At 44.9% G+C, this 12,344-nt stretch overlaps 1 protein-coding gene across 1 annotated transcript; it reads right to left on the bottom strand.

Moving 5' to 3' along the window:
* Positions 1 to 5,021: 5,021 nt before the first annotated feature.
* Positions 5,022 to 10,557, bottom strand: LOC140247446 (uncharacterized). The gene is made up of 6 exons (XM_072327153.1): positions 10,482 to 10,557; positions 8,712 to 9,053; positions 7,468 to 7,530; positions 7,252 to 7,351; positions 6,899 to 7,019; positions 5,022 to 5,508 (listed from the first exon to the last, which is right to left on the bottom strand). Exons 1-6 carry the CDS (start codon positions 10,555 to 10,557, stop codon positions 5,176 to 5,178), a joined length of 1,035 nt encoding a protein of 344 aa, XP_072183254.1. The 3' UTR covers positions 5,022 to 5,175.
* Positions 10,558 to 12,344: the final 1,787 nt, after the last annotated feature.

Raw genomic sequence — 12,344 nt, 5'->3', positions numbered from 1 at the left:
TGCTTAAAACAAGTTTATCCAGAAGTGCCTTGTGTCAACAAAGCAACAGAAGTAGGGAAGTCCCAAGGACATTCTTCTGCCTTTCATGAAGATAAAGGGGACACTCAAGGGACTTGAATATTTTTCATTAGATCATCCATTAGATCATCCATCAACTCATATCTTCTGTGGTGGAACAATTTTCTATTTGTCTACATTTTCCCATTCCCTCAGTGGGTTGATGGAACAAAGAGAAGAAAGAAGAAAAGATGAAAGAATATGGAAAGTAGGAGAGCTGCTTCTCTGAAAGAGGGCAAAGCCCAGAGCTGAGCAAGGAGAGGGTAGTTCTGGAGTAGTAGGTAAAAAGCAGAGGTAACCTGAGGGCAGACAGAGGCAAATAGAAATTACTACACGCAGTCCAGTAGCTTCAGAAAATAGAAACTTTTCATATTCATAATGGAACAAAAAGACACGAAAGTCTCTTTCAGCCCTGTTCCGTGCTGTCATTTCAAGTGTTTCTTTTTGCATGCTCCCAGCTCAGTTTAGCAATCTCTATTGCCTTTCCCAAAGCAGGTGGTAGCTGAGCTGACAACAGTGCTTCAATGTGATAAAGCTTTAGAAGTTAACAAGAACAAAAGTGGTGAAGCTTCCTGTTCTAAAATCTGGAGAGTTATTTGTACTGCTTATTTTATTCTTTTTCATCTGCGTTGCTACCTGTATGCTGGTGAAAGTGATCTGAAATCTCTTCTGTCATGAGTTCTAGTCTGTAGTCTTTCCCTTGCCTTCTCATTGGATGCTCTCTATTCTGAATGCCTTTCTAGGTTCTTCCCTTGATTTCTAGGCTAATGACCTCCTCTAAGAGGAACCATTTTGTGCCAGTAAACAGTGAAATTTGTACAGGTTTGAGGAAGAAAGATGTGGGACAGCTGATTCATGCTGCTGTCACTTGATAGGAAGAGAAAATAAAGGGTCAGACTGAGGCTAGTGGGAGCGATAGAGATTTCAGTTATGAGAAAAGCACTGAATTGTGCAAGCCATATCAGCTGCAGGAGGTCACATCAAGACTACCGGGCTGCTGATTAGCTCTGGCTCTGCTTATGTGAATTCACATATCCCTCTTCAACATCAAATTTGGTAGTAACACTACCAAAACTCATTAATACTTGGATACCTTTTTTATATTTCAGAGCACCTGTTGCCTGTTATCATAGAATCATAAAGGTTGGAAAAGACCGGTAACATCATCAGGCCCAACCACCAAACCATTGCCACTATGCTCACTAACCATGTCCCTCAGCACCACATCCACACAGTTCTTGAACACCTCCACGAACGGTGACTCCACCACCATGGGCAGCCTGTGCCACTGCCTCACTGCTCTTTCTGAGATGTAATTTTTAATATCCAACCTGAACATCCCCTGGTACAACTTAAGGCCATTACTTCTTGTCATATCATTGTTACCTGGGAGAAGAAGCTGACATGCACCTCACCACAACCTCCTTTCAGGTTAATTGTAGAAAGTGATGTCTCACCTGAGCCTCTTCTTCTCCAGACTGAACAGTCTTCCTGTAAAAGTTATGCTCCAGACCCTTCACCAGCTTATTTGCCTTTCTTTGGGCACACTCCAGGTTTTCAATGTCCTTCTCATAGTGTAAAATGGAAGACATGTTTAATCTTCGCTGTAAAAGGATGTTTTGTGTTAGACTTCATAGAAATGGGAGCCATTGCACATCATTCATCTTTGATATATCTAAGATACTGGTATGTAATCACACATTCTCTTCTCTTCTCTCATTTCCCAGTGAAACACACTGGTCTTTCTGCTTCAATGACTTCTCACACTTCTCTTGCAATCTTCATATAGGGGCTTTTTTTCTAACTGGCAGCCAGGGGCTGTGGACATGACTTGCTACACAGACCTGTTGAGAAGCACACTGTGTGTTACGAAAAAAAATGTTCCTGCACCCAGACAGTGTGAATTCCAGCTTCCTAGGGACAGGTAACTGGGAGAAGATCATGGTAGTCATTGGGGAGAAGGATATCTCAAAAGAAAGGTGAGACCGCCACTATGCATTTCTGAGATTTATTTCTGCCCCCCACCCCACAGAACTCCCTTCAGCTCCTGAGAAGGTTACACTAAAAGTAAGGATAACTTGAACATTTTATCCGGGTCTCGTTAGTGGGGCTGGCTTTGGTCTCAGCTTCTTGGCAATGTTTTTCCTCCTGAAGGTGCTTCACTTTGCAAATACAAAGATCAAAAGGAACAATTAATGCCATTTCAGCAGAAAGAATCAAAAGGATGCTTTTAAACTTCTACCTGATCACTAGTGGGGAAAAAAAAAAAAAACAACAACAAAAAACCCCAACATGTTAATCTGTCTTGCAGACATCCAGTACCAGAGTGTTTTAAGAAAAGCCTGTATGTGAGACATACAGCTGAGACTATTTCTGTCCACCTGTTTTCTGAGTCCTTGTAGTGCACTTCATCACATTTCCCTTCTCATTCACCAGAGCTGACATTTTACTCTTAGGAAAATTACACTTATGCACTGAGGATAAAGCCGATACTGCCTTACAGCAGTGTAAAGGGATAAACTTATAGGTCCAACAGGCTCTGAACCAACCGGACACTGTGTCAATGCTTTATGGGCCAGTTGGTTATACCAATCAGAGCTACAACTACAGAACACATATGTCCAAGATTACTACATTAATTTATCTGCTTGGTCAGAGTGCTCGTTTGGATAAATAAATAAATTTTTAAAGAAGCATTAAAGTCTCCATTAGGAAAAGCCAAGATGAAGCCTTCATTTGTAACCCACGTGACAACCAATTTCAAGGCTAACAGGAGCAGCATGTAGCTTTCAGAAGGCATGAAATAGCTGCCCTTTAAATGCAAAGTTGTATGTGGTTGAATGGTGACTTGAATTATTGCTAAATCTCCCTGAATTGAAAAACCCAGCTGCAGAAAATCCAGCTTCCTCACAAGATCATCCATGGCTGACAACCCCCATAAAAGAACTTGTCAGTTTTTTTGGCACTCTAGATGCCTTCCCAGGTGCCAACAGATATCCAGCAAGCACACTTCTCCTTGTGATTCCACACTTGCCTTAGCAAAACTTTCGATCATCACAATTTCAGAAGATACTTGGGAGCATGTCCCCATTGCTTCCTGGGTATAAACTCACCTTGCAAGATTCTTTGCAAGTTTTCCAGGGATTCATGGCACGACTGAAAACAAGTGCACTGTTGGTTACTTTGCCTTTCAGTGACCACAGTCAGTGTTCTCTGCTGGACAGCCTCTGTTCATTTCACTGCGTGATACTGTGGCTGCACATCCTTACTTTACTGTCTTCCATGACCTTGAGGGAGGCCATCCGCTGCTGGGTAGAGAACTGCAGATATCTAACCAGCCAGTCCTGCTGTTTACATGTGCATAGCAGGCTGCTGTGGGAAGTCCTTTTCTGATCCCAAAAGAAGCTCAAGGCCAAACACGTGAAGGTGGGCCCAAAGCAGGAACCTGGAAGGCAGCAGTGCAGCACGTAGGTGTTTGTCTGTGGCCCTGGATATCACTTGCCTGGGGAAGGATTAACTATCTTCTTTGTATTTTGGATGTTCAAGATAGCTAAACTTTCAACTTTCAGGTTGGATAACAGGAAACAGTTCTTAACCGAAAGGGTAATAAACCCTGGAACACATTCATTAGGGCAGTGGTTATGGCACCTGACATGACAAACATCAAGAAATGTTTGGACAAGACTCTCAGACACATGGTCTGATTTTTGGGTGGCCCTCCGTGGAGCCAGGAGTTGGAATCGATGATCCTTATTGGTCTCTTATAACGTGGGAGATTCTATGATTCTACTTGCCTGACCAAGTCAGATCAGAAAAGAAAAACAAACACCTTGAGTTACAAAGGCACTCCCTGGAGGCCTTTCCACCTGCGATCCGTTCCGCCTCCAAGTCCTGATCTCTTCCACTAGAGGGTACTCTGCCACTGGAGAAAAATGCACTCTGCCCTGAAGCTGCACAAGCTGTCAGGAGTCTTCCCTGAGACACTGGTAAAGTTTCCTGTGATAAAATAGAGAACAGAGGAAGCTTCCCATCCTCAGCTCTTAAACTTGAAACTCTTTCCCAAATATCTATCTCAGTACAGTCCCACAGGCATTGGCAGCACAGATCCTTCTGCCTGATTATTAGTGGAGCACCAAAGGAGAACTTGCAGTAATGTGTTGGTCAATATGGTAAATTCACATTCTTCCACAACCATGACCTCTCCTCTCACAGCCTTGCTAGAAAGTGGAAACAGAGTGAAGAGTTCAATTACAGAGGAAATACCCATAGTGCCAGAAATGGCATCACTGGGTATCTCAGCCTAAAGGAAATCTGAGATGTCACCTTGTACAGGACCATGCACAAAGCAGGAGTAGGGAGATCAGGTTGCTCCAGGCCCTGTCCAGGAGAATTTTAGCTGCGTCTGAGGATGGGGCCCCCTCAGCCTTGCTGGGCTCTTGTTCCAATGACTGTCGTGCCTCTCAGTAAGAAAAGAAAAAAAACAAAAAACAAAAAAACAACAAAACAAAACATAATACTGAATGGGAACTTCTTGTTCCCATTGCTCCTGCCCTGACTGCCAGGTGCCGCTTACTGTAAGACAGTGCCACCATCTCCACAGATGTAGGATCCAGCTAGTCCACCCTTGACACCCAAGCCACATGTCATCTACATACAAGCTGGTCCACCTCTATGCTTGCTGGCTCTTATACCTGCAAGCCCACACTCTCCCCAGACACCACACATAGATGCTGACCCTGGTCAATCTGGTGGATGGTTTCATTTATGTGGGTTTCTCTAGTCCCTAGCACAAGTCTAGTCTCTAGTCTAGTCTCTAGTCCTCTATACACACAAACACATCAAATATGCTTAGTTATGCTACTAAGAAATAGAAAGTCATTTAATAAGAAAACATACATTGTCTTCCGCTGCATTCCAACACACTTCCCACACCCTCATAAAACAATGTTTTATAATGGCTTTTTAACGTTTAAAAGATGTTCCAGTAGTGGTTTATCTTGACAGTATACACTCCTGACTTCTGGGACTGAAGGACTGCTGAGACAGCACCAGGAGGTTCTCCACAGGCTGTCTCATCCTCTGAGCCCTTATTTAGGATTCCCCACCTGCCTGAAGTCCTCAGGGCTCCTCTGGACTTCTAGCAACAGAGCTTTGGTGGGATGATTTCTCTCCTGTAGTGGGGCAAGGAGTATCCTGGGCAGGGCATAATTCAGACTCCTCACATTCCTCTGTGTCGCTGCTGTTATTCAGGAGTTTGCGTCCCAGCTCATCATTGCTCAACTCAGTGAGCTCCCACTGGGGTATGTTGTGGCTGGTACTGTCTTGGCTGCCAGCTTCCATCGAAAACATGAGCCTTTTTTTTCTCTTCCAGGTTACTCTTTCTTTGTTCTCTTCCAGATATCTCATCGGAGTTGGTATCCTTTTGCGAAGTTCAGATCCTGGTGTCTGCCTCTGTAAAAGAGTCCACACAATAATTAACCATGACCATTATTATGAAGAGAACAAAAGGGCTCCTGTTCACAGCGCTGGTGTGGTGGTGACATCCCTAAGCCACTCTGTGATCTCAGCATAAGCCACTGGCACAATTTTGCTTTTGCTCAAGCATAGTGTGTTGAGATGCTCAGGCACTCCCTGAACATACCGGGAACTGCTACTCCTTGAACTGTGGCCTGATCTGAGAGATACAACCTGGGAGCACTGGAACTGCACAACTGGGACAACATTCCAGGATTGCCTCATCTGCATTGTGGCCAGAATGGAAAGTTTTCTGACTAAAGGCAGTTATCTCAAGGTCCTGATGTTAAGGGTTTCCTAAGCAACCCATTGAGTTTTGAGGAACCTCAGCTTGCTGCGATTTTTGATAACCCCAGGAGATGGGACAGATTATTTTTGAGACTCAACACTGAAGAAGTAGCGTACCTTTTGGGACAGATCTCATTATACACTGAGAGATGATGATGAAAGGGATGCTCAGCAATTCAACCTCCCCTCAGAAAACTCGGCATGTAAATTTCAGATGAACCTTGTCAATATCAGGCCCTTAACTATGTCATGCAACACATCCTTATCTCTAAATTGGAAAGATATAAATTTGAAGGGAAAATAAGGTGTCCTGGTAAATTAAAGACTTAACATGAGCCAACAGGGTGTGCTCACATTCATGAAGTCCAACAATATGCTGGTCTGCATCAAATGAGGGGGAGTCAGCAGGAAGATGAAAGTGATTATCCTCCTCTATTCTGTCCTCACAAAGCCCTAGCTGGAGTATTGTATCCAGGTTTGGGGCCCTCAGCGCAGGTACGAGTTGAGCTTTTGGAAAGGATGAAGATTTACAGAGGGCTGCAGCACTTCTATGAAAATAGGCTGAAGAATCTGGGCTTGTTCAGTCTGGAGAAAAGAAGGCTCCAGCGATACCTCACTGAGGCCTTCCAATTTCAATGGAGATTGTAAACAAGAGGGAAATAAACTTCATACATGTATAGATATCGATAGGACAAGAAGGAATGGTTTTAAACTAAAAGAGAGATTTAGAGTAGATTTTAGGGATAAATTTTCCATTGTGACGGTGGACAGATACTGGAACAGGTTGCCCAAGAAGCTGTGCATGTCCCATCCCTGGTAACATTCAAGGCATGGTTGGATGAGATGCTGGGAAGCTTGGTCTAGTGGGTCACCACCCATAACAGAGTGGTGGAACTGGGTGGTCTTCAAGAACACTTTCAACCCAAGCCATTGTACGATTTTATCTCAACAGAAGAGTTTTGCCGTGTTCCTCGCAATAATTGTCCAAGACTTCTGAAAGACTTGGAGAATTGCTGGAAGTGCTGGGCATTGGCATGACCTCATTTTGATAAGCACTGCCTTGGACCTTCGGAGTTTTCAGGCTTTCGGATTGCTCACTTACATCCTGTTGTAAGCATTTCTCCTTTTCAGGTGTGCTATGTGCTCTCGGCATCTGCAGTCTGGAAGAAAAAAAACAAAACAACAAAAAAAAGAAAAACAACCACAAATTCATCAAATAATACTTAGAAATCTAGCATTTAGAGTGAATCTTGTTGCATTGAAACTAGTGTTTCCACCTGGGTGAGTTTCCAGTGCAAGTATATAAAAACACCAGCGGGAAAGAGAAAGGCAAATTGCAATGTGAACACAGGTAAGCCATGTTAATCACAAGAAAATGAAAATCACTCTTACTTTCTCCTCTTCCTTTTGATTAGCGAAATGATGAGAAGAATCAAGGTTGCTAAGACAGCACCTATGAAGAACACCACAAGGCCTATTCTCTTCTGAATACCTACAAAGAGACACAAAGCAGGAAGGAGTGTCAGTATATTCCTCCTGCCCTCTTCCAGACATTGAGGCTAAACTGAAACATTAAAAATTTTACTCTTAAATAAATACCAGAAATACCTCTTGTATTGGGAGAACCCATATCCAACATTTTTTCTTCTGTTTTGTTTGCGTTTCCACTTTCTGTAAATGGAAGTTTTATAATTAGGGAAGTTTTTCATCATTCCTGAGAGATGTACAATAAGATGTTCTATGAGAAAGATGGCTCCCCAATATTCAACAGTAAGGATCTATTCTGCATGTACACTCCAGCTGGGGATGCTGCCGGAGAACATCATCCTGAAATAAGTGATTACATACATATAAAAACATATAGAGAAGCATGATCACCTGTGCAACTCGATTTAGGGAGCCTCCTTAGGCAGGGGGAATAAACTTGATGATCTCTGGTGGTCTCTTCCAACCCCTACTATTCTGTGATCCTGTCATTCCTATGTAACTAATATACACATACAGACCATACAGCCACAGAAATACAATAGGAAGGATCACACTGTATGGTTTCAACTCAAGAAATATTCATCCCACATAAGGTCTGCACTCTCAGAAAAGATCTCTGACAAGACCAGACTCTTTAAGACACATTGCACTACTGTTACTGCACACACCACTGCTGATCTGGACAGCAGACAAACAATGGGGAATCACACACAATATAGTTATATTTTTGTTTCCTGGGAGCTGGCTAGCAGGGTCACTACTGACACTGATTTCTAAAGCACTCCCTGCTTCAAGCTGCATTTCTCCATGCAAACTCAGCCTTGACTTTTTATTGCGAGCTGAAATTACTTCATTTTCCTTCACAAGCCAAGGTGTAGAGGTAGCTAGCAGAGAAGGTGCATCTGTTTGCCCCTGTCACTGTTCTATTTGGGTTTTGTATACAGTGTATCTTGGGTGGCTTGGCCAGGCCTTCATCAACCAACTAGGTGATATCAAGGGAGGCTTTCCTGTTGCTGAGCAGACAGCAGTGAGGAAATCTTTGGTAGCCAAATAGTACCCAAATTCCTCTGTTAACTCAGAAACTGATGATAGAAGGTGTTAATTACACTCAGTGGTGAGTTAGTGGTCAAAGATGGACAGGTCAGCCTTCTGTACTAGGGTACTAATTCAAATGCATCCCACGGCTTAACAACCTTCACTACCACTATGGACAGCTGTGGTCATTCTGGAGAATATTCACTAAGCAGATGCTGCAGTGTGGCAAATTGAAACGAATGGAGGTGATAAAATTTCACCTGCCCCCTGAACCCATCAGACCTGTGTTGCGTGCCAGAAATGCAAGAAGCTGCTAGTGGGAAACTTACTCCGGATTTTGAGGCATAGATCTTGACTGCTGAAAGAGCCACGAGGGAACACATTGAAGATGCATCTGTAACAGGATGCATCCTCAGATGTGAGATTTTGCAGAGTGATGGCAGAGGCGTTCAGGGCTTCTACAGTGAAACGTGCCTTCCTCTGAAATGATTCTAGCAGTTGTAGCCCATGGGTTTGGTTGTAAGTGGCTATGTTTCTGAAGGATGATCCATTTATCTTCTGCCAAGTTACTTGAGAGACATCCATTGGGAGACAGAAGTAGCAAGAGAAGCTTGCCTCTTGACCAAGGGTTGCTTCAGTAATGCTTTCACATTTCACTGGTTTCTCCAAATCTAGAAACAAACCAGGACACAGGATCAGATGGAGAGAAAAAAAACATGACTTACCTGGGAAAAGCTGTAATCCCTTGAAGCATCGTGCCTTGCAGAGTGCTGAAACTCCATTGAGAGTCCACAGAGACTGCTGGGAGATGCTCAGACACCTTTGATTACAGGTGGTCATCAAGCAATTAGTTTGTGTTGTGCATTTCCTAGCCATGAAGCAGTGCTTTGGTGAGGGGAAAAGGATAAGGGATGAACTGATAGGAGGACATACCATTGAAGGACTTGAGCATGGGTCCTGCCTGGCTTAAAGACATTAATGGGTTCAGCAGCAGATTCACAAGTGTGAACAGTATGCTCAGGCAGCCAGGAGGACCAACTGTACCCTGGAGTGCATCAGGCTCAGCTCAGCCAGCTGGGCAGGGGAAGGGACTGTCTTTCACTACTCTGCACTGTGTAGCCTCACCTAGAACACAGCATGCAACTATGAATGCCACAATGTAGGAAGGACAAAATACTGTTAGACAGTATCCATACAAATTCTAAAAATATGGTGAAGGGTCTCAAGGGCGTCAAGGGCGAGACGTGAGGAGAGAGTGAGGTCACCTGGTTGGTTCAGCCCAGAAGGCTGCAGGGAGACCTCATGGTGGCGCCAGCCCCTCGCGAGGGGAGTAGAGGTCAGCGCTGAGCTCAGCTCTCTGTGACAGGAACAGAGCCCGAGGGAACGGTATGGAGATGGAGCTGTGCCAGGGGAGGGGCAGCTGGGGGTCAGGGACAGGTGCTGCACCAGAGGGCAGTGGGCACAGCCTCAGGCTGACGGAGTTCATGAAGCATCTGGACACCACTCTCAGACATAGGGTTTAGATTTGGGGTGGTCCTGTGTGGAGAAAAACGTTGGACTCACTGATCCTTATGGGTTCCTTCCAACTCAGGGTATTCTATGATTTGACGCATTTGAGCTTCCCCATTCACGCAGTTTGGGCAAGAAATATTAGAAAAAAACAACCAAGAAGAAGAGACTTGGATCATCTACACACTCCATGTGTGTTCCCTATATGTGGCCCCAGACACTCTAGGGCCACCATCCACCCCAAAGCTGGGTGTGAAACAGAGGCACTATCCCTCCTGCCTCAGCCACATCCCAGCCCACATCCCACTGCTGCCAAAATTTTGCCCTAAACAGCTCTGGGTTGTCCTGTAAAGCCCCACTAAAACGGCTCTTTTGCAAGAGAGCATCCCTGAGCCCCCACGTTGGCATTTATGAAGGTGCAGTGAGCCACAGCCTGCCCCAACAGAAACATGCATTGCTCAGAGATGTGAACTGGAAACGCAAAGCTGTGGTGCTAAGGAGCTCAGTGTAGCCCCTGAACTGCTCTGTGCACCCAGGAAGGCTGCATGCACTCCAGAAAGCCTCTATGGGAAAAGAGCATTCCTACTTACCCCTGGCAGCCTCCAGCCAGCAGCTCTGGCTGAGCAGAAGTAGGCAGAGCCCAGCACAGCAGGTCTGCAGCAGCATCGTGGGGCCCCAAACGTGGGGCCGTGCGTATCCCCAAAACGTGGCACTACCCCACACCATCTGTTGGATAGAGGCTGGCCCACAGGCTTTGTGCATTTTTCAAAAGTCTCCCAGGAGACCAATCAGCAAGCACTTCCTTGCACTTCACCCTGCCTGGTCACTCATTAACCCCACCTGGGAATCATTGCTACCACCCATGATGCTCATATTACTGGCATGGCAGTGCACATTAGTTCCCCAGACAGCAAGGGCTCTTAGGCTTAGAAATAACCAACAACCCCTAAAAAGAGAGCAGGAATGCTTGGGGTTCCTCACAGGCCTGTCAGAGACAACCTAGAAAGTTCAGCTCTTAGAGCCATCACAAGAACTCGTGCCTTGCAAGGCATAACAATTCTGAGTAAGGCAAGTAGCTGGTGGCCAGAAGGAATAGAAAAGAGGATACTAGCAGCTTCTCTGCTTAAGGAAGAAGTGAAAAGAGGCATTACACAAGTGTTACTGCCCAGCAGCTCTCTGAGCGCCATGCTGGGCACCAACCCTGCAGTCCCCAGAGAGATCCAGCAGCAAGGACTCACCAGCAAGAAGAGAAGTTGGGTGCTACTTGTACAGTGACAATAACGTAAAGATGGTAGTAAATATCCAAAAGGTTATTTACAGGAAAAGCTCACCCATATAGAAGCCTTCAGTCTGCTGGGAAATACTGAGGCAATCTCCACCAAGAAGCAATCTCCAAGAGATGCTGCCTTAGTGGTGATCAGCCCTTAAGTGAGGTCTGGAGGAGGTGGAATCTATCTCCCTCCCTTCCAGGAGCACAGCTCAATTACTCTCACCTGTGATCCCACAGCTGACCCAACACTTGCCTCAGCTGATTAAACAGAGATTCAGGCTGTGATTACCAATTTCCCATGCACTCCTCCACCACGGAGACAGCAAAGAGACATCCAGAAAATTCACTGCTTCGCTCCAACCTGCAAACCAAAGCCAAGAACACAGGATGCATTATGAAAGGAGTATGTAGAGGGCAGGTTTGGCTGAAGATTCCCCTCCCTGAGTCTGTCTGTGTCCAATGCAATTCCACAGACCTAAAGCCAGCAGAGTGATGTGGACTTGTGCTCAGGGATGTGCCCAAGGATTTCACTGTTCAGCCACACAGCTCTTAGGCACCCAGTAACCCAGCAGGGAGACCATGCACTGTGACAGTTTCTGGTTGTATTTGCAGAATAGTGACCTCTGTGCTTGATGAATTCGTTCTGGACTTGTCTTTATGAGAGGGAAAAGCCTATCACACATGCATATCTTGCTGCAAAGCATTTTCCATACAATTTCTGTCTGTGTTCATCTCTGCTATATAGGAATTCAGTGCTTCCCCCAGACAGATGATCACTTGCATGGGGCTTTGCTTAATTCATACTTCTATGGTAAGTTTCCCAGAATATGCTGGCAGCTGTAGGTGCCAGTTGGTTGTACCAATCAAAGCTACAACTACAAAACATATATGTCCAAGATTACCACCTTAATTTATCTGCTTGGTCAGAGTGCTGGTTGGGATAAATAAATTAATTAATAAAAAGAAACAAACTCTCCATCAGGAAAAGCCAAACTTAAGCCTCCACTTGTAACCCACGTGACAACCATTTTCAAGGCTTACAGGAGCAGCATGTGGCTTTCAGAAGGCATGAAATAGCTGCCCTTTAAACGCAAAGTTGTATGTGGTTGAAATACAACTCTAAATTTTGCTAAACCTCCCAGAACTGAAAAACACAGCTGCAGAAAATCCAGCTCCCTCACAA

The sequence above is a fragment of the Excalfactoria chinensis genome, chromosome 1 (genome assembly GCF_039878825.1).
Source record: "Excalfactoria chinensis isolate bCotChi1 chromosome 1, bCotChi1.hap2, whole genome shotgun sequence".
NCBI lineage: Eukaryota > Metazoa > Chordata > Aves > Galliformes > Phasianidae > Excalfactoria > Excalfactoria chinensis.
The sequence above is the reverse complement of the archived record's forward strand: the minus strand, read 5'-3'. Positions and strand labels throughout refer to the sequence as shown.